Source organism: Heliangelus exortis, chromosome 6 (assembly GCF_036169615.1).
Source record: "Heliangelus exortis chromosome 6, bHelExo1.hap1, whole genome shotgun sequence".
NCBI lineage: Eukaryota > Metazoa > Chordata > Aves > Apodiformes > Trochilidae > Heliangelus > Heliangelus exortis.
This window is the reverse complement of record NC_092427.1, coordinates 34,765,209-34,788,127: the sequence shown is the minus strand read 5'-3', so window position 1 is coordinate 34,788,127 and position 22,919 is coordinate 34,765,209. Positions and strand designations below refer to the sequence as shown.

The following is a 22,919-nucleotide window of genomic DNA, read 5'->3' as shown; positions in this document are numbered from 1 at the left end:
AAATATAATGTGTATATATATATATATAAAATATTCAGATCTTTGCATCCAGAAGATGGAGGGAAGAATAAAAAAATTGGGGAAAAAAAAATCCACCCTCTCTCTCTCCTGCTGTGTTACCTTTTTTCATAGGAAACACTCATTTTATTTATTCTGAAATAAATCTCATTTAAGTACAAAGCATCACTGCATTATTCCACCCCCCTGGCAGCACAGCTCTGCTGTCTGATGATGAAATCTACAGACATTTCTTTTCTGTAGCTTTTTATCTGCCTGCTTAGAAATCTGCTGTTTCTCTAGAGCATTCCTTGCTGGGACTTCAAGTGTGGAATCTGGGAGCAAACTGGGGGATGGAAAAAAAAATAAAAAATCTCTGCCTTCATAGTTTATTTCTGTGCTTTTACAGCTTTGCCTATTGCTATTTGGGTGGCCTGAAAGTTGTACAGACTTTTGGTTGTTATAAGATAGCAGAAAACCAGAATTCCAGCTCACCAGACTTATGTGTTACAACTTCCCACACATCACAGGAGCTGCCTGAAACAATGAGGTTACCTTGAAATTCTCCTGTATTTTGAGAGGGGAAAGGGGAAATCTAAAAATAAAAGTCTAAATAGTGTTGTCCCAGGTACTTCCTCTGACAGACCTAGATAAAACACAGCCATCTTTCTAGGAGAAAAAGATTTCTCAGTAAAATTATTGCCTGTTTAAATACAGGCAACTTTTTTCCAAAAAGTTCCTAGCACTTCACCTTAATCCAGGTAACACAAAGACCATCTCTTTCTTTGTAGTCTAGTACTGTCTTCTTAAGAGTTTCTGCCATAAATAAAGGTAGAAAACAAATCAATACAAAACATTGTTTCCATATTTGAAGGTGAAAATGGGAAATAAGCACCTATGGTTCTATGGCTTCCCACCCACACGTTTCCTTGAGAAACACAACTATACCAAAATTGTTTCAGCTTTCAAAAATAAAGTGATATATGAAAGGAAAATTTTCTCCCTGCTTTTTGATTGCATGAAAAATAGAATATCTTTTCATCTAGAAAAACACTGAGTATCAGGCCTGGCCAAATAAGCACATCACAAGTGAGCAACAGGGAAGGAAATGTATTTTTGCTTGACTTTGTAATCCTGTTCCTATCTCTCTTTGTCCCTTCCATCAGCTTCTTTAAATATACATTTAATTTCAACAAATACATCAACAGCCACACTAGCTAAAGGTTCCATACCTCCAGTAAAGCTCTTGTTGTATACAAATAAAACAAACAGAGTTCTTCTAGCAAAAGCAAGAAAAAAAATACAGCTGGTGTTATGGGTAGGTTAGGGGGAAAAAAAAATTAAAACAGGGGAAAGAACAACCAAATTCAGAAGCACTTTTGTCAGAATTAGAAAGCACTAGAACCTACTCAAGTCCTCTTTAGGTCACCTTGAAAACCAGGAGATAACCAAGTGAAACCCTGGCTGACTTTACAACTATAGAGCAAAAGTTACTAATACTTAATTCTCTACTTCAGTCCCTAAAAATCTGAGTCAGGATACTCAAATAATGCCCATATTCACTTAAAGATGTGTGCACTGTGTGGAGACCTTTGACACAGGAAAAGAAAGCTTTTCCAAGCCAATATTACTGTGGTTGGGACTCATCCACTTTGTGATGGAGCTGCCACAGGAAAACGTGCTGAATTTTGGAAAATTAAAAGAAATAGGGAGAAAAGAATAGTAAAAGAATGGATCTCTGGTCTAGATTTCCTCATATATCTCAGGAAATTTCAGATACTCAGGTTGTTAATAAACATGAGCTTATAAAAACCACACTGAAGTGTCAGAATATGTATTTTAAAATTCTTTCATTATATTCCAATTCACAGAAGCAAACTTTCCATTTTCCCAGCCACTGTTTCATGCATCTTAACGTATCCCAAATACTTTAAGCTTTTAAAAAATTGGCTAAATTGTCCAAAACTCCACACATTCCAATGTATAAAAAGTTATTTCAGAAATGTCTTTTTGTTTTTCATCCTCATCTATTAAGATGCCAGCAGAGCAGATGTCTCTGGAGTAGAGAGGGTAGATGTTGCGTGGTAGGAGGGAGGTTTTCTCCTGAGGAAATGTCATCAGCAGTCAGAGAAAATTTTCACCTCTTCAGAACAAAAGTTTTATTCCCTTGTTTGCTTCAATTTAGCACCAATGCTGGTGGCTGTAAAAACCAAATAAGATCATTTGATGTAACTCATTATATGGGAGAGGGAGAGGGAGAGGGAGAAGGAGAGGGAAAAGGAGAGGGAGAGGGAGAGGGAGAGGGAGAGGGAGAGGGAGAGGGAGAGGGAGAGGGAGAGGGAGAGGGAGAGGGAGAGGAGAGGAGAGGAGAGGAGAGGAGAGGAGAGGAGAGGAGAGGAGAGGAGAGGAGAGGAGAGGAGAGGAGAGGAGAGGAGAGGAGAGGAGAGGAGAGGAGAGGAGAGGAGAGGAGAGAAGAGAAGAGAAGAGAAGAGAAGAGAAGAGAAGAGAAGAGAAGAGAAGAGAAGAGAAGAGAAGAGAAGAGAAGAGAAGAGAAGAGAAGAGAAGAGAAGAGAAGAGAAGAGAAGAGAAGAGAAGGAGAAGGAGAAGGAGAAGGAGAAGGAGAAGGAGAAGGAGAAGGAGAAGGAGAAGGAGAAGGAGAAGGAGAAGGAGAAGGAGAAGGAGAAGGAGAAGGAGAAGGAGAAGGAGGAAGGGGAAGGGGGAGGGGAAGGGGAAGGGGAAGGAGAAGGAGGAGAAGGAGAAGGAGAAGGAGAAGGAGAAGGAGAAGGAGAAGAAGGAGAACAGAGAGAAGGAGAACAGAAAGAAGGAGAAGAGGAAGAGAGGAGAACAGAATTACAGCAACATTGGCAGATAAGACTCAAGTTTCCATTTGAAACCTAAGATTAAAACTGAATCCTCAGTTACCCTTTGTTGGTATTTATTATGTTGGTATTTTATTATATTTATTATGTCAAGTATGAATTTTCTTTATCAATATCTGAACTAAATGATGCAGTTTTGCATAAGTAGAGAATCCATACCCTTCCTCCTGTCCTGGCTGCCAATGCTCACATCACACTAAGTTAGAATCCCCTCATCTCAAGCCTTTTTTTGTTAAATTTCCTTTATTTTCCAACTGATACAACTATTTCAATGATAGGAAACAGTTCTCTCTTAGTCAGTCAGAATCATCTTGGGCAAATTTGCCCTCAACCAAAGATAAAATGGGAGTTTACAGCAGCAAGAGCTGGCAGATATTAAGGAAATACTGAGTGGAATGTCTGGGACTGGGATTACCTCTGAGGAGTATAAAACATGGATGAAAAAAAAAAAAAATCCAGTGTTATTATTTTGACAGAGCAAATCACACTGGCTTCAAGTAATTATTTGCTAGGTTACAGGTATTGAGATATTTAATATTATAACTTATTTATCATGCAACAATTATTGTCTAGTTGCAATCCCTCTGCTACGTGGCTGCAAAAGAGTTGAAGAAGACAAAATGAAAGGAACCACTGCAGGCCAAGCTTATTACTACAGCTTTAGGAGTTAGAGAAGAAAGGAAGAAAAAGAAAGTGCATTTCCTCTTCATCTCTTGATTCAGATCTCTCAATGAAACAATGAAAAAATTTGCATCTAGAAATGCCAGGAAAGTTCCTAATGCCTTGCATTTTTTTTGTGGGGGATTTTAAAACATCCCACAGAAGATTTTTTTTTTTTTAAGTGCCTCTTCTACAAAAACACATTTTCCAGCTCCAAGAGAAGATGTTTATTTCTTCTTGACTTTGCTAAATGGTTTTGCTTTGACTCCTTTTTGCCACAGGGCAACCATCAGTCCCTAAAATGTTCACATTCTGATGGGCAGAGGTAAAACCCAACACTCCTCAAGCTCTGTAGTTTCAGAGACCCTGTTGTTACCAGCATCCCATATGAACCCCATGTGGTACCCATTTCTGTGGGAGGTGGGACCCTGTTTCATCAGCAAAAAAATCACAGCAGCCAGCAGAAATTAACAGATATTAACTGAGGAATTAATATGCATTTCAGTGGATTTACACCTCTCACAGATCTCACCACAGCTTTCACCCCAAGCCTTATAAAAAGCAGGACTTTTTTTGCCAAGAGCACAACTTTTCTTTGCAGCAATCAACTTGCTCTGAGTGTTGCTGTGGGACCCTACTGATACCTCAGCTGGTCATGAAGCTCCACTCCATTCTTTATTCTTTGTAGGAAGATCATAACCATTTCCTATGTTCCTGGATTCCCTTCCCAGATTTTTGACACTATGCAGCAATAAAAGCTCCCAAAATCACAGCCTAGCCCAGAGCTCCCATTCCTCAGGGTGATTGATCCAGATGGATGCTGGAGAAAAGCATCAGCCTGAGCTGCTTTTAGGGAGATTAAAGGAGAGAGAGGATATTTTCTATGTTCCTGGATTCCCTTCCCAAATTTTTGACACTGTGCAGCAATAAAAGCTCCCAAAATCACAGCCTAGCTCAGAGCTCCCATTCCTCAGGGTGATTGATCCAGATGGATGCTGGAGAAAAGCATCAGCCTGAGCTGCTTTTAGGGAGATTAAAGGAGAGAGAGAATATTTTCTATGTTCCTGGATTCCCTTCCCAAATTTTTGACACTATGCAGCAATAAAAGCTCCCAAAATCACAGCCTAGCCCAGAGCTCCCCTTCCTCAGGGTGATTGATCCAGATGGATGCTAGAGAAAAGCATCAGCCTGAGCTGCTTTTAGGGAGATTAAAGGAGAGAGAGAACATCTTCTATGTTCCTGGATTCCCTTCCCAAATTTTTGACACTGTGCAGCAATAAAAACTCCCAAAATCACAGCCTAGGCCAGAGCTCCCATTCCTCAGGGTGACTGATCCAGATGGATGCTGGAGAAAAGCATCAGCCTGAGCTGCTTTTAGGGAGATTAAAGGAGAGGCAGCACTGGGTGTTCACTGTGGGGCACATGTTTTATTTGTTCTGAGAAGACTTCAGGAACCCTTTAAAGCTTAGTTCCACAGCCAGCAATGCCATGGCAGTCACAGCTTCTCTAAAAGGGAACATTTTGTACATTATTTTGTGTAAGAGTCCTGTGTCCTTTCCTTTAGTCTCTACCTGGAACCACAGCATAACCAGCAGCAGGGCATTTGATACCAAGCAGCTCAAACCAAGTCTCCATGAATATAAAATTACCATTTTTAATATAATATTTCTTCACCTGGTGACTGAAGTCAAAAGATATTACAAAAATGTCCTTACTACTACTTACTACTACTACTTACTACTTAGATTTGATGCAAAAGCACCCAGGGAATGATCCTGGTTTGTCTAACCAGTAAAAAAAGTGTTAGAAATATATGTTCAGTCATAGTAGTAGAAGCACACAGAAGCATTGTGCTCACTTTCCTGTCATCAGGTGTCTTCACCCCCTTGTTTCTAATGCAGCAATTGGTGTGATGCAGCAGAGGAAAATACAGCACCCATTTCAGGATGTACAAATTGGTTGTGCCACATTCAGACAAACCAAGAATAACTGAAGTTCTGAGTGGCAGCAAAAACTAATCAGAAAGAGGAGAAAATAGAACAAGTCCAAAACCAGAAATCACATAAGAAAATAAATTAACTGGACTAATTGTAATGAATGGCTGGAAAATGTTTGAGCACTGAATAAAGGGCATCTGAATGAATTTACTGAAGAGAAGGGATGAAGGATATTGAGAAGCACTGAACAAATAAAAGAAGCTGCTTGATACCCCTCAATCTTTCCAGTTGGACAAATACAGCACAAACCAACAGCTGTTCAAATTGTGCCCACTCCTCAGTCACACAGCAGCAATTCTGCACTTTAGTTCTGGGGGTGTGAAAATAAAGGTATTTTTTTTGTTCTGTAGCTTGGGAGGAGAGTTACTTCTTCCTTCATCCTAAGCACATTTCTTGAAGGAGAAAAAATTTCACTGACATTAAAATTTAAGTTTTCTTGCTGAGAAAGTGTAAAAATTGGTTAGGAATATTTTATGACAATGACACAAAGTGATGCAGCTCTCCAAGGCTGAACCCCCACTAACAGGGGAGCTCATGGCCCCAGTGCTTGTGACACCCAGAGGGACATTCCCTGAGTTCTGAATTTTTAAAAGCATTTACTTGTTCTTGCAGGGCAAATATCATGGTAATCCCATGCATATAGCAGTCATCATCTCAAACTGTTTAAGGGAAGAAAGAAGAATCCTGGCTGCAGCTAGCATGCCTGTACAGGTAATCAATTTTATTTTTTTAATCCACTCCTGCTTTTAGGACTAAATCCAAATCCTGTCCTCTCATTGTATTCCAGTGTTTTATGTACACCAGGGCTTGCCAAATTTTGCCCTTTAAAGTCATGTTTGTACTTCATTAGTGGCTCTGCTGCTGCAAGTATTGCTATAGGTGACTTCTATGTCACAATGAGTCTTCAAAGACTTTAATCTGTGGGAAAGGCACTAAAAAGATAATTTTTTTGCATAACAGATGGGTGTATTTTATGTGATGCAATGCAGTAATTCAGATTAATAAATGCAAAAGACATTCCAGCTGATGTGTTTTAAAGGCATTGATAGTTTTAATGTTGTTTAAAGAAAAACTTTAAAACTGCACACAAAACCTTTTTGGAGGGGAAATTAAAGGCTTAAAACCCAGATATAATTTTTGAGTGGGATCTTTTTAGCCACCTGTGGATGCAGTACATATTCTTCCACAAGTCCTGTGCCATGGGTCTTTTTCAGCAACCTAATCTGTGTTTCACTTTCTTTAATTTACTGGTTCTTTGAGGTTTAATGTTTGCAGTATGCCCACCCTTTCACCTTCTGGAATTTCAAAGATAAAGCAGCATCTTTTCACATCTTTCACATCTGTTTTTCACATTCGTGGAACTAAACAGAATTTTTTGTTTACACCAGTTTCCAGCTGCTTGAAGACCAGCATCAGAACTCCCTCTCTGTGCTGGAATTTACAGCAGAGTTCCTTTTACTCTTTATTATTACTCATCCCCTCCTTCTCTGTTCCCTGTGCTCCAGGGGCCACTGGAAAAGTCTCTGCAGAACTCTGTGGTTTCAGAACGACAACGAAACGTGGAGCACAAAGTGTCAGCCATCAAGAACAGTGCTCAGGTATTTTACTTTTCTCCTCTTTGCCACGAGACACACCTGAACCAGCTTTAAGCTGGGCACCACAGATCCTTTTCCAACCATTTTCCATCATTCTGGGGACATCAGCCCAGATTACCTGATGGTACCTGATCCACCACACAGCTGGATCCCCAGGTGTTTCCAGCTGCTCTGGCTTCAGTGGGAGAGCTTTCTATTTTCAAGGTAGCTCATTCATCCTTATGCAAGTTGCAGGAAGTGTTTCTGAGTGTTTCTGAGAGCAGAAACACAGCCACAGTCCCTAAAAAGGTGTCTGAGGTTCAGTAAACCTATTTCTGCAATATCACCTCCTGTAGCTGGGCCAGCCTTCATCACCTCTAAGTCACCTCCCAAGATCTCTGTAAAGCTGAAATGAAATAATTACATATTTATTGTGATTATGAGAAGATTAAGATTGTGATTAAGTGTGTGTGATTATTGTGATTAAGAGAAGAATATTGGGAGGTGATGGTAACAATTCTCCAGGAGTTTCCCAACCATTGCAGACCTGTAGCAATGTCTCAGAGAGACCTCAAAAGCTCAGAGAGCCTGTGCAGCTCAGAGGAGGAGAAAGATCCAGATGAGCTTTGGTCTTCTGCTCTCCCAGCCCTATTTTCAGCTTTGCAAAGGTCCCAGTGGAGTTTTATTTGAAATATTCTCTCCACGGGGTGTTCAAGAGCAACACTTTTGGTGTATTGCAAAGAGGTCCTAGTAGCATTTTCTCACGAGTGTCTTCCTACTGAGGGAAAAAGGGTTAGAAAGATGAAACCCTGAAAAGGACAAAGCCAGGTTTAGAAAGGTTGAAACCCTTAAAAGGACAAAGCCAGCTTTAAGAGAATGTGATGCTGAATCTCTGTGTGTCAAGTTATGAGATAAGAGGTGTGAAACAAAAGCAGAGAAAGCTGCAACACAGCAGCTCCTGTGCTGCTCCTGCTGCCTTTGTGGGAAAGAGCAGCCACCCCTGAAAGAGCAGTGAAAATAAGAATGATTTCTAGGTAGGGAGGCTCATTTTCTTTTTTTTTTTTTTTTAGTAAGTAATTAAGTTGAACAGAGCACACGTTAAAAAAAAAAAAAAAAAATAAAATAAAAAAAAAATTTAGCCTCCAAAATAAAGAAGAAACCAAAATGGCTGATGCTGTGTGTCTTGCCTTAGCAAAGGGCATCTGTATTTTCACAATATCTGTGTCCTGAGAAACTGAAAAGGATTGTTTATAAGTTGTTGGCAAAATCAAGGATTCCTATAGACAGCATAAAAACAGAGAGAAATAAAGCAGATTGTTTCCTGCAGTTTTCTTTTCCTTCTTCTGGTGTGTCTTTCTTTTTGAATTGTTGTTTTGTTACTGGGAAACACCTTCTAAACTTTTTGCAGCACACATGAAAACAAATCCTGGCAAAAAGATCCCAGGAAAACAAAAGTGAAAATGTTTTATTTCTTTACCCAAGTCCTGAAGTAACGATCTAAAAAAAAAATGTTATAAAAAATGTTATAGTTATAAATATGCATTTATAGTTCAGTTGTCTTTTTGAAAGTTAAATAATAAACCAGAGTTCCCAGAGCTGCTTAGGGATTTTCAAATGGTAGGAAAGAAAATAACACATTAAGCATTTGTCCATCACAAAACAAATTCCTTTTGCCACCATGAATGCCCAAATAATTTTACTTTCTTTTCCCTGGAAAAGCTGACTGACCAAGATGTCAAATACTTGGAAGACTTGCAAGAGGAATTTGACTTCAGGTATAAAACGTTACAAAGTTTAGGTAAGAGGTTTTGTTATCATTTTTAGACTCTCTAAGAAAACGACTGATTCTGACCCCAATATCAGGCTTTTTTGTGAATTACCAGGATTATGGATGTAGCAATAAAAAAATTATTTTTAGTTTATATAAAACTGAATATAACAGTTCTTTTGGGATTAAGAGGGTAATCAGGATGTCATTGAACAAGTAGAGTAGTTTTGTATAGTTAAGTGGGATAATGGCATGAAAAGTGGTACTTTTCTTGATTTAAAGAACCTCTTTTTCATCAACTCCTCATCTTTGAGAGGATGGGGAAAAGCCTCTTATTTCCCAGAGTTGTGCAAAACTTTTTTTTAGCCTCTAACTTGGCTTTCTGTTCTTTTTTGCTGCCAGTGGTGATAACCCACTGGTAAGCACTCTGAATGCTTGTTCGGCCATGATGCTTCAGATCTGCACTGGGCAGCAGCCCCTGCCTGATCTTTCAGAAAAGAAAGTGATGTCACCTCTGTTTGCTCAGATATCTTCCTATTTTCCTTTGAACATGCAAAGATACTGGGCTGGAGATGTCCAAGGTGTTAAACATGGCATTCCTAAAATGCTTAAGGCTGGCTGTGGCCAGATATTTGGCAGAGATCAAGTTGCTGTGGTTTAATGAGTCGGTAACCATCAGGCCAACCAGAAGTATTGACCACACAGAAGATTTTGCCACACTGGCAAAAGAAAATTTGCTTACAGAAATCACTAGCAAGGCTTAAAATGTCCCCAACAGAGCCACCTTGCCCCTCCATCCCATGTCTGTGGGCAACTTCTGTGGCTGAGCTGCCCTGACCATCATCAGGTCCTTGTCTGCCTCTGCTGAAACATCTGAATGTAATGGGAAGAGGTCAATCCAGAGCTAAGAGACAGAGCTGGCACCAGTCTCTTTTTTTGAAGCTAACATGAAAAAAATTTTGCTTGCAAAAAGAGCAAAAGGTGGAGGAAGGCAAGGACAGGGGGAAGAGCTGCACATGGAAAAGCACAGGGCAAGAGCTTGGGAAAACTTGAAACTCACACGTGATCCACAGGAGGCAAAAAATTACTGAGAGGGGGAAATCCCCAGTGATTAACACTTTACCTCCATCCTTTCTGCCAGACATGAAATCCACACCAAGCCCAAAGAGTTTTATCCTAATTGCTGGCATATTTCAGGATGTAGAAAATACAGGAGTGTGCACCTCAACAAGACATTTATGGATTTCTAGGCATCATCCATATGTTTTCTACCTTTTCCTCATCTAAAGAGTGGGGTCATAAACCTCATCTCAAACCAGCCCTAGAGTCAGTCCATGGAGCTGAAGCACTATTACATAACCTGCTGATGTCTGCAGTTTATTTTTTCACAGGTGGTTTTTACCTCTCTCCCCCTGACAAACACAGGCACGTACCCACACGAGCATTTCTACTCATTTTTTCATCTTTTTTTTTTTTTTTTTTTTTTTTTTCTCTCATCCCCCTGCAGAGCAGAACGATAAAAACAGCGTCCTCATTAAGCAGGAAATGTTGGCTTTGCAGGCAATGCTCAACACTTTAGACTACAAGAGAAAGGTTGGTGACAAGTTTTGCCATTTGTGGTTTGTTTGCTTTCTCCCCTTTTTTCCCCACATCTGATACTCAAACATGTGTACGTGCCTGCTATCTCCTCCACCCAAAAAAGCAGAGAATTTACACTGGTTACAAAGCCCCAAGAGGTTTTGGGGTGGGTGTGTGATTTTGAAAAGAAGTTAAGAACTTGGCAAGGAGGGAACAGCTCAAAGATTTGCTTCTTCACTCTTTAGAAGGGAGGTGAGGGCATCACTTCACAGGACTTCTTAGGGATAGATACCTTAGTTGGTAAAAAAAAAAGTATTCAGAGTAAATGTACTAAATAAATAAAATGTAATAAACCCAAAAAGGTGCATATGGTGCCCTGCTGTGTTCAGTGACCAAGCCTTGCAAATATAACAAATATTTTCCTGGCCACTTCTTTGCTGGCACAAAAATTAGTATGTTTAGGCAAGTTGTTTGAGTCCTTGTGCTTTTTATGGATAAAAGCAAGCAAAAAAAACCTGAGTGCACTGGGCATGATACAAAGGGAAGACTTTTTGACCTTGATAGAACTTGTAAATGTCAACTTCCTGGAGGTGTCCTGCCCACAAAGAGTACAACAGCTCACTTTCCCACCCCAAACCAGAAAGTTTTACTGAGGAAGAGTTCAAAGAGATTCAAGACTGATGTCAAGTACAACGAGTGCTGAACCCAGTCACCTGTAAATCAGAGACTAAAGCCATAGGGCCTAAATCTGGTAACTTTCAAAGCAAAAACTTTCAAAGTCAACGTCATCAGCCCTTCTGTGATACCTGCTGAATTTTGTGGCTGTGCTTTGGGGTCAGTTTGTGATACCTTTGGTGTTTTGCAGGAAGTTCTCAGTAAAATAGGGCGTGTGATTCATGAAATTGATCTGCTGCTGAGCAACATGCTGACTGAGGAGCTGCTGGACTGGAAGAGGAGGCAGCAGATTGCCTGCATTGGGGGCCCTCTCCATGGTGGGCTGGATCAGCTTCAGAACTGGTGAGCTTGCCCTGGGCTTCTGTTTCCACTGAAAACCACAGGAAGTCTGCTACACATGAAATGATCTTTCCTTTAGCTGGTTGCAACGGAGGCAAATTCATCAGCAGCTAGGCAAGCAAATACCAAAAATGCAAATTTTTTTTGGTGGACAACGTTTGGTATTTAGAATTAACAGCATTAGAGTGAACTGCTGAGCTTGAGATGGGGCAGTCAGTAATTTTGGGGGTTGATGGTTGGTCCAGATATAGGATAGATGCCCTCTTGGGAGTTTTGCTTGAGTAAAAACTGTGCTGACTGAGCTGAGGACAGGGGGAGTTTTGCCTAGGCAGGAGCTGGGCTGACATTTTATGCTTTGACTCACCAGGTACATTACTCCTCCAGGCTTCAAGCTACACAGGACTTGAATGGCAGCAGTCTCTGTGGTTCTAAAGGTGATTCCAAATTAAAAAACAAATTAAAAAGCATTATATTTAAAAAATGATGCAGCCAGAGAATGTCAGTGTTCTGGTGATTTCTCTCCCAAAGTTCTCTTAAGGAAAAGGTGAAGTAAAAAGATGAATACAGGAAGGAAAACAAAAAAACACTATTTAAGTTTGAAGAAAAAGTCTTTTTTTCTTTTTCTGTGTGCTTTTTTGACTACTAAATATGATAAAAATAGCTAAAAGATGTGATTTTATACAAACATGCCTTATTAAACTACTAGTAAATGTTTGGATTTGATTTTCCTTATTGCTTTCACATTTGAGAAATTCACTTCCTCGGTTTCACAACTTTCTTTTTCCTATAAATATTCTCCCTTTAAAGAGCCCATTTTCCAAAACCACTCAGCTGTAGGAAAGAAAGAAAATTGGCACAAGAGCTCTGCATGTACAATGTCAAAACTGGGCATATATTTCACAGACAGCGTTGCACTGCTGTCGATGGGACCTGTTGCAAAAACACTTCTTTGAAAAAAAAAGTAGGAAATTTTGGCCTGAGGTATTTACAGCCTCCTGTTAAAAAGAAGAAGAAGGAATATGAGCCTGGATAAAGCTAGAAAGCACCAGTTAGTACTGATGGTGATTTCCCTAAGCAAGAATTTCAGCAGCCAAAACGTCTTCAAAATGAAAGTTTGCAAACTCATCTCTGTCTTGCTGTAGCTTTACCCTGCTGGCAGAGAGTCTGTTCCAAGTTAGAAGGCAACTAGAAAAACTGGATGAGCTGCTGACCAGGCTGACTTATGATGGGGACCCTATCCCAGTGCAAAGACCTCAGCTGCTGGAAAAAGTCAACTTTCTGCTCTACAACCTCTTCCGCAAGTACGTAAATCACTGCCAAGGTGTGGGGACTTCACCTGAGCTGAACCCATCTGGTTAAAAACAAAACAACTGGGAAAAAAAAAAAGTTGAGTCCCTGAGGATCTTGAAGGTCTGGTTTCCAATATTGAAAGTATTTACAGCTGTCCTCAAAATTTCTAGAAGCTGAATCATAGAATCATAGAATCCTAGGGGTTGGAAGGGACCTGGAAAGATCATCTAGTCCAACCCCCCTGCCAGAGCAGGGCCCCCTAGAGTACATCCCCTAGGAACGTGTCCAGGGGGGGTTTGAATGTCTCCAGTGAAGGAGACTCCACAACCCCCCTGGGCAGCCTGTTCCAGGGCTCTGTCACCCTTACAGTAAAAAAATTTTTTCGGATATTCAACTTGAACCTCCTATGCTCCAATTTACACCCATTACCCCTTGTCCTATCACTGGTCACCACTGAGAAAAGCCTAACTCCATCTCCCTGACACTCACCCCTTACATATTTGAAAACATTGATGAGGTCACCCCTCAGTCTCCTTTTCTCCAAACTAAAGAGACCCAGCTCCCTCAGCCTTTCCTCATAAGGGAGATGTTCCACTCCCTTAATCATCTCAGTAGCTCTGCGCTGGACTCTTTCAAGCACTTCCCTGTCCTTCTTGAACTGAGGGGCCCAGAACTGGACACAATACTCCAGGTGTGGCCTCACCAATGCAGAATAGAGGGGGAGGAGAACCTCTCTTGACCTACTAACCACACCCTTTCTAATGCACCCCAGGATGCCATTGGCCTTCTTGGCCACAAGGGCACATTGCTGGCTCATGGGCATCTTCTTGTCTACCAGGACCCCCAGGTCTCTTTCACCTACACTGCTCTCCAGCAGCTCAGCCCCCAACCTATACTGGGACATCGTGTTGTTCTTCCCCAAATGCAAAACTCTACACTTCCCCTTGTTGAATTGAAGGTGCCAGGCAGATTCTCCTGTGCAGTAAAGTCAAGTTCTGACTCTAGGTGAACTTAAAACATCAACTTATTTCAGTAGAAAGCACAAACACATGGTAAAAAGGTTGAGGGCTTGCTTGTTTGTCTCTTTTTTAAGTACCTTTTTCAAGTAGGTGCTAATTTTTCCTTGTCTTTATTCTTCCCCACCAAGATATTTTATTAATATATAAAATATCATCCTTCCTCGTGCCTTTTGTAGATGAGAAATATATCACAAGCTACTAACTGAAAGCAAACCATGCTCATTTGCTTTTTAATAATAAAATGAAAAAAGAGAATATGTTTAATTTCACTGGCTCAGTGCATTTTCATATTCTGTTCCATGGTTCTGTTAGAAATCTTGGTCTGCCAGACTTTATCAGCCTGGTATTTTAGGACTGTGGAATTTATTTTGTTTCAAGTTTTAATATAGTCCAAATATCTGTTTCTTAGGGGAAGAATTCAGCTGTTAGAACACATAATCAGTTTGAGAACTGAGGGCTGGAATACATACCTCCAATTCCAGCACCTGTAGAGAAATTAATCTCTAGATAACAGCACTTTTTTTTTTTTTTTCCTTTAATACAGCTGTTTGCTTATGCATATTCCTAACAATCTATCTAATTTCCTTTCACACAGTTCATTTGTGGTTGAAAGGCAGCCCTGCATGCCAACACATCCCCAGAGGCCAATGGTTCTTAAAACCTTAATACAGTTCACTGTTAAATTAAGGTAAGGACGGGCAACCTGATGCAAATCCTTTCATTTCTCTGCTGCATTTTAACCTAGGAGGCTGTTTCAGAGGCTTAGAAAGCAAAGCAAACCAAGCCAGCTTGTGTTGGAGATTTTTTTGACTCCAGGGAGAGTTTCCTGGAATGGGGACACAGAGGCCACAGAATCTGTCACTGGTAATAAGAAGCAATAAAGAGTAAATCAGTGGGAGGAAAAAAAAAAAAAGCAGACTGTGGCCTAAAGCCAGAACCCTCAGGATTCCATTGAATTCTTGTTTTAATGACTCAGCAAACAGGGTAAATAACAATTCACATCATACGAGCCACAATCAGAATACTCAGAACCATTTCTGCACGTAGGAAAGAGAAATTTCTGCATTTTGGGGTGTGAATCAATGACAAGCTTGGTCTCTCCTGATTTTCAAGAAGAGTGAAGATGGGAGTAGGAGCTGGCATTTCATATCCATCTGGCAGCAAAAAAAGGAATTCTGGAAAGGGTAGATGAGGGAAAATACCTGTACAATGCAGTCACAGATTATACATATCCATCTCAAATTTCTCTCTGCCCACTCCCTCAAACACCTAATAACTTTTCCAGGTATTTGCAGGGAAAGTGTAACACCTGCCACTGGAACAGCTCAACCCCTCTGAATATACAACCCTATAAATTTGAATATACTCCTAGATGCCTAATCCATTTTCAGATTATAATTTCAGCTACTTTGGTGTCTAGCTCCTAGTCTCTAATATTATCTGCTGATAATATTAGATATATTATCTGCATTATTATTATTAGATATATTATCTCTAATATTATCTGCTGATAATATATCTGCACTTTCACATTTTCTGTTTTGAAGGTTGCTGATCAAATTGCCAGAGCTCAACTACCAGATCAGAGTGAAAGCAACTATTGACAAGTAAGAAACTTCTCTCTCTTCCTACAGAGACAACACAGGTTTTTCAGATGCTGCCCTATCTGATTTAGAAGTTGCTCTAGAAAGGAAAAAACCCACAACACAAACAACAATAGGAACCCCAAACTGTTAAAACATCAGGGCTAATGCTTTTCTTTTTTTACTGCAGAAGACTTCTCTTTTTATTAAAATTTATTATTATTATTTATTCTCTTTTATTAAATTATCATATTATTCTCTTTTTTATTAAAAAATGTCTAATTATATTTTTAAAGTGTAGGCAAGAAGCCCATTATTTAAGATTTATTTCAAGACTTAGATAAAATTCACCACTCTGAAACAGTGGCATCACACAAAAACTTTAAATCAAAATGTATTGCATGGATAGGATAGATCAGATTAGAAATATCACTTTTCTCTACTTGTAGAGAAAACAGGCCTAGTAGTTCCAATGTAATATATTTATGCTGCTCTGAGTATTATGAGTTTGTGCTTGAAAAGCTGGTTCTGTAATCAGTAACTGGTAAAATTAGGGAGTTTTACCCTTGGCCTAAAGTCAGGACTTCTACAGAAACTTTTTCTTTCCAAGGGTTTTGGTTCCTTGATACCCACTGGCAGAAAAAAAGCCAAAACAAAACTAGGTAAAATCAACTCCTCACATCTGTCCAGATAGAAAAGTTGAACTGGGCAGAACAAATTTTGATTCTTCATTTTTATAATTACAGCTGTATTGGCAACATGAATTAATTTTAATAAGGCTAAATGTCCTCTCTCAAGTTGCTCAGTGCAAGTCTGGCTTAAACACTGATTGATCCATAACCTGTTTCTTCCCCCCACCCTTCTTCTATTGCAGGAATGTTTCAACTGTAAGGTAAGGAAATATCAGATTTCTTTCTTCACCCAATATGAGATTATTTGGGTGTGTAACCATGTTATTTCCTCCCCAGTAATCGTAGGTTTGTTCTGTGTGGCACACACGTGAAAGCAATGAACATGGATGAATCTGCAAATGGGAGCCTCTCAGTAGAATTTAGACATCTGGTAAGTTTGGCTGCTTTTTTTTCCCCTCTCATGCACCTCTGGTAAAAAGAAAAATTAAAAAAATTGTGCAGGGAGAAGTGCATTACAAGTAATTTTCTTCTTACACACAGAATTTACTCCTGGAGTTTCTTTGTCCCACTCCATGCTTAACCCATTCTGAAAAATTAAACCATGTTTTAACAGAAATGACAAAGCAAATCCTAATGGTGCCAGAAAAGGAGAAGTCTGAACATGCTGAACTGAGTTTGAGAAGCTGAGTTTTGTTAAAGAAACCAACCCAAAAAAAAAAACAACAAAAAAATCCCCACACCACCCTTGTCTGGGGGAATTTATAATCGAATGCTTTAGATCTGGTTGAAATTAATGCTGGCAATAACAATCTTTTGAGAGGCTATAGTTGTGCTTCTGTAATTTTTCTATATCCCAGTGAATCCTGCTGACTCTCTCACCCATGTTTGGTTTTTTACCTAAGCACAGGTGCAATGCACCAATGTAGTTTTGCAAAAAAAGATGAAGATCTATGGTCTTCCTTGAGCACCCTGATTAATACTGTGTTACATTAACTTAGTTGCTTTAAAACTTCTTCAAAAATAGCAAAAGATTATTCACTAAATAGACTTTTCAAGGCTTAGTCTCAGAGCCTTCAGTACCATCTGTAAATTGTAAATAAAATCTTATACTAAGAACATCATGGTTACAAATGACAGTTTTTATAGGTGCTTCTATCTCTATTTTCTTTGCCACATAAATGTTGTTTTGCTTTATACAGCAACCCAAAGAAATGAAATCAAGTGCTGGAAGCAAAGGAAATGAGGTTTGTGCCCTTATTTTACATATTTTTGATTACACTCACAAGTATCTCAGATTAGATTTTTATTTCAATCAAAGAGCAATCATATGCTGGTAGATTTTGAAATACCCTGTTCTTACATTAAAATAGGACTAATTATCACATGAAAGCATAAATATGAGAACTTTGCAGAGGTAAGTGCTCAAATTTTAATTACATGCTTCAAGTTTCTCTATAAAAAAGTTAGAATAGAAGATAGGAAGGAGTAAGGCCACCTCTTTAGCCATTTCCATTTTGAAAAAAAAAATAATTTTGGAGTCTTTTGCTGGTCCAATTTTTCCTATAAGAGCAGTATATGTATAAAATATATATATTTTATATATTTACATATATATACTTATAAAATACATATATTTTATACAGCTAAAGCAACAGTATAATGGCATCAGAGGTCTGTCTGCTTGTCTCAGCCAAGGGCAGGGTGTTCATTTCCCCAACAGTCAGACTCCGGTGGTAGGTTCCCCTCTCGTGGTGACACTGGGCTACAACACATTAACCCTACCAAGCCAGCAGGTCCTTTTGCAGCACCCAGACACTCAGATTTCCACATCCCACCTGCCCAGAAGGAGACTGGGTATGGCTGGAGTTTGCTTTCTGGTGGAGGAGCTTAAAACCCAAAAATTCCTGCTTGACAGAGGACAGAAATGCCACAAATTGGCCCACAATAACCCTGGGGTCCTGAATTCATTCACCTCCATCACAGAGCCCTTGCTCCTTTCCAGACCATCTCCCTGTGCTCCTTTCATCACCCTGCTCCTCACCCTCTGCACAGCTCTACCTTTCCTCCTCCTCCTCTTCCTCCTCAGCTCTGAATTCCTACCAAGAAGCATCTTGCAGCCAATGCTACAACCTCCCCCAGCACTACCAGAACACTTCATGTTTCCCAAGGACACTGAAACCATGAGATGCTTCTACAAAACCACCTTCTCACCTAGGAAATAAAATTCCACTCAGAGGTTTCCACATCCCACCTGCCCAGAAGGTGACTGGGTACGGCTGGAGTTTGCTTTCTGGTGGAGGAGCTTAAAACCCAAAAATTCTGGCTTGGCAGAGGAGAAGAAATCCCACAAATTGGCCCACAATAACCCTGGGGTCCTGAATTCATTCACCTCCATCACAGAGCCCTTGCTCCTTTCCAGCACCCCTCACATCCAGACCACCCTCCTGTGCTCCTTTCTTCACCCTGCTCCTCACCCTCTGCACAGCTCTACCCTTCCTCCTCCTTCTCCTCAGCTCTGAATTCCTACCAAGAAGCATCTTGCAGACAATGCTACAGCCACTACCAGAACACTTCATGTCTCCCAAGGACACTGAAGCCATGAGATGCTTCTATGAAACCACCTTCTCACCTAGGAAGTAAAATTCCACTCAGAGGTTTCCACATCCCACCTGCCCAGAAGGTGACTGGGTACGGCTGGAGTTTGCTTTCTGGTGGAGAAGATTAAAACCCCAAAATTCCTGCTTGACAGAGGACAGAAATGCCACAAATTGGCCCACAATAACCCTGGGGTCCTGAATTCATTCACCTCCATCACAGAGCCCTTGCTCCTTTCCAGACCATCTCCCTGTGCTCCTTTCATCACCCTGCTCCTCACCCTCTGCACAGCTCTACCCTTCCTCCTCCTTCTCCTCAGCTCTGAATTCCTACCAAGAAGCATCTTGCAGCCAATGCTACAACCTCCCCCAGCACTACCAGAACACTTCATGTCTCCCAAAGACACTGAAACCATGAGATGCTTCTACAAAACCACCTTCTCACCTAGGAAATAAAATTCCACTCAGAGGTTTCCACATCCCACCTGCCCAGAAGGTGACTGGGTACGGCTGGAGTTTGCTTTCTGGTGGAGGAGCTTAAAACCCAAAAATTCTGGCTTGGCAGAGGAGAAGAAATCCCACAAATTGGCCCACAATAACCCTGGGGTCCTGAATTCATTCACCTCCATCACAGAGCCCTTGCTCCTTTCCAGCACCCCTCACATCCAGACCACCCTCCTGTGCTCCTTTCTTCACCCTGCTCCTCACCATCTGCACAGCTCTACCCTTCCTCCTCCTTCTCCTCAGCTCTGAATTCCTACCAAGAAGCATCTTGCAGACAATGCTACAGCCACTACCAGAACACTTCATGTCTCCCAAGGACACTGAAGCCATGAGATGCTTCTATGAAACCACCTTCTCACCTAGGAAGTAAAATTCCACTCAGAGGTTTCCACATCCCACCTGCCCAGAAGGTGACTGGGTACGGCTGGAGTTTGCTTTCTGGTGGAGAAGATTAAAACCCCAAAATTCCTGCATGGCAGAGGACAGAAATGCCACAAATTGGCCCACAATAAACCTGGGGTCCTGAATTCATTCACCTCCATCACAGAGCCCTTGCTCCTTTCCAGCATCCCTCACATCCAGACCACCCCCCGTGCCCCTTTCATCACCCTGCTCCTCACCCTCTGCACAGCTCTACCCTTCCTCCTCCTTCTCCTCAGCTCTGAATTCCTACCAAGAAGCATCTTGCAGCCAATGCTACAACCTCCCCCAGCACTACCAGAACACTTCATGTCTCCCAAGGACACTGAAACCATGAGATGCTTCTATGAAACCACCTTCTCACCTAGGAAATAAAATTCCACTCAGAGGTTTCCACATCCCACCTGCCCAGAAGGTGACTGGGTACGGCTGGAGTTTGCTTTCTGGTGGAGGAGCTTAAAACCCAAAAATTCCTGCATGGCAGAGGACAGAAATGCCACAAATTGCCCCACAATAAACCTGGGGTCCTGAATTCATTCACCTCCATCACAGAGCCCTTGCTCCTTTCCAGCACCCCTCACATCCAGACCACCCCCCCTTGTGCTCCTTTCATCACCCTGCTCCTCACCCTCTGCACAGCTCTACCCTTCCTCCTCCTCCTCTTCCTCCTCAGCTCTGAATTCCTACCAAGAAGCATCTTGCAGCCAATGCCACAGCCTCCCCCAGCACTACCAGAACACTTCATGTCTCCCAAGGACACTGAAACCATGAGATGCTTCTATGAAATCTCACCTAGGAAATAAAATTCCACTCAGAGGTTTCCACATCCCACCTGCCCAGAAGGTGACTGGGTATGGCTGGAGTTTGCTTTCTGGTGGAGGAGCTTAAAACCCAAAAATTCTGGCTTGGCAGAGGACAGAGATGCCACAAATTGGCCCACAATAACCCTGGGGTCCTGAATTCATTCACCTCCATCACAGAGCCCTTGCTCCTTTCCAGACCACCCCCCCGTGCCCCTTTCATCACCCTGCTCCTCACCCTCTGCACAGCTCTACCCTTCCTCCTCCTCAGCTCTGAATTCCTACCAAGAAGCATCTTGCAGCCAATGCTACAACCTCCCCCAGCACTACCAGAACACTTCATGTTTCCCAAGGACACTGAAACCATGAGATGCTTCTATGAAATCTCACCTAGGAAGTAAAATTCCACTCAGAGGTTTCCACATCCCACCTGCCCAGAAGGTGACTGGGTACGGCTGGAGTTTGCTTTCTGGTGGAGGAGCTTAAAACCCAAAAATTCCTGCTTGGCAGAGGAGAAGAAATCCCATAAATTGGCCCACAATAACCCTGGGGTCCTGAATTCATTCACCTCCATCACAGAGCCCTTGCTCCTTTCCAGACCACCCCCCTGTGCTCCTTTCTTCACCCTGCTCCTCACCATCTGCACAGCTCTACCCTTCCTCCTCCTTCTTCTCAGCTCTGAATCCCTACCAAGAAGCTTCTTGCAGCCAATGCTACAGCCACTACCAGAACACTTCATGCCTCCCAAGGACACTGAAGCCATGAGATGCCTCTATGAAACCATCTTCTCACCTAGGAAGTAAAATTCCACTCAGAGGTTTCCACATCCCACCTGCTCAGAAGGTGACTGGGTACGGCTGGAGTTTGCTTTCTGGTGGAGGAGCTTAAGATCCAAAAATTCTGCTTGGCAGAGGACAGAAATCCTACAAATTGGCCCACAATAACCCTGGGGTCCTGAATTCATTCACCTCCATCACAGAGCCCTTGCTCCTTTCCAGCACACCAAACATCCAGACCACCCCCCCTTGTTCTCCTTTCATCACCCTGCTCCTCCCCATCTGCACAGCTCTACCTTTCCTCCTCCTCCTCTTCCTCCTCAGCTCTGAATTCCTACCAAGAAGCATCTTGCAGCCAATGCTACAACCTCCCCCAGCACTACCAGAACACTTCATGTCTCCCAAGGACACTGAAACCATGAGATGCTTCTATGAAACCACCTTCTCACCTAGGAAATAAAATTCCACTCAGAGGTTTCCACATCCCACCTGCCCAGAAGGTGACTGGGTATGGCTGGAGTTTGCTTTCTGGTGGAGGAGCTTAAAACCCAAAAATTCCTGCATGGCAGAGGACAGAAATCCACAAATTGGCCCACAATAACCCTGGGGTCCTGAATTCATTCACCTTTACCACAGAGCCCTTGCTCCTTTCCAGCACCCCTCACATCCAGACCACCCTCCTGTGCTCCTTTCTTCACCCTGCTCCTCACCCTCTGCACAGCTCTACCCTTCCTCCTCCTCAGCTCCGAATTCCTATCAAAAAGCATCTTGCAGCCAATGCCACAGCCTCCCCCAGCACTACCAGAACACTTCATGTTTCCCAAGGACACTGAAACCATGAGATGCTTCTATGAAACCACCTTCTCACCTAGGAAGTAAAATTCCACTCAGAGGTTTCCACATCCCACCTGCTCAGAAGGTGACTGGGTACGGCTGGAGTTTGCTTTCTGGTGGAGGAGCTTAAAACCCAAAAATTCTGGCTTGGCAGAGGAGAAGAAATCCCACAAATTGGCCCACAATAACCCTGGGGTCCTGAATTCATTCACCTCCATCACAGAGCCCTTGCTCCTTTCCAGCATCCCTCACATCCAGACCACCCCCCGTGCCCCTTTCATCACCCTGCTCCTCACCCTCTGCACAGCTCTACCCTTCCTCCTCCTCATCTCTGAATTCCTACCAAGAAGCATCTTGCAGCCAATGCCACAGCCTCCCCCAGCACTACCAGAACACTTCATGTTTCCCAAGGACACTGAAACCATGAGATGCCTCTATGAAACCACCTTCTCACCTAGGAAATAAAATTCCTTTTCTTGGTTTAAGATAACCCCAACACCAATATAATTTTTTTGCACACCGATGGTTGAAGTTGCCTTGTCCAGTTTCAAAATAAACAATAAAAAAACAACCTCAGTTCAAATAGGTGCAGTTAGACACACACCAAAGTTACTACAAGCAAAGGTATTGATCAGCATGGAAAATTATGACCAAAAACCTAAAGCAGGAGGCACTTGGTGGGTGCTTCACTCAGTGGCTCTGTAACTTGCTGCCTGATTAGCAAGACTGAAACTCAAGGCTCTCCTCCCAGTGACTTTGCTGATGACAAAGCCATTTGCATCAAGACAAGTAAAAGCAGAAATGTAGGTGTCAAACTGTTGGTGTTCTAGTTTTGGTAGCATTTTGTTCATATTTTCACCCATTGTGCCTTGATAACTCTATAAAATATAGGGGTGTGGAGAACTAAGACAGCAGCTGATTTCCTTCTCTATGGTTGAATCCCAGTCTGTGAAATCCTTAGTCCCATGAAAAAGTTATTTTATTAACAGTGACTGTAATA

The 22,919-nt window shown here is 41.8% G+C and overlaps 1 protein-coding gene across 1 annotated transcript in view; it reads left to right on the top strand.

Annotated features, from left to right (window-relative positions):
- The window catches only part of STAT4 (signal transducer and activator of transcription 4), a 46,546-nt gene that overhangs the window by 12,372 nt on the left and 11,255 nt on the right, over positions 1-22,919 (top strand). Inside the window, exons 4-14 of the mRNA XM_071747830.1 lie at positions 6,146-6,244; positions 7,039-7,131; positions 8,827-8,905; positions 10,383-10,468; positions 11,319-11,470; positions 12,610-12,768; positions 14,372-14,464; positions 15,324-15,383; positions 16,234-16,251; positions 16,328-16,421; positions 17,191-17,235. Coding sequence (XP_071603931.1) covers positions 6,146-6,244; positions 7,039-7,131; positions 8,827-8,905; positions 10,383-10,468; positions 11,319-11,470; positions 12,610-12,768; positions 14,372-14,464; positions 15,324-15,383; positions 16,234-16,251; positions 16,328-16,421; positions 17,191-17,235 — 978 coding nt within the window. The remainder of the gene's footprint in view (positions 1-6,145; positions 6,245-7,038; positions 7,132-8,826; positions 8,906-10,382; positions 10,469-11,318; positions 11,471-12,609; positions 12,769-14,371; positions 14,465-15,323; positions 15,384-16,233; positions 16,252-16,327; positions 16,422-17,190; positions 17,236-22,919) is intronic.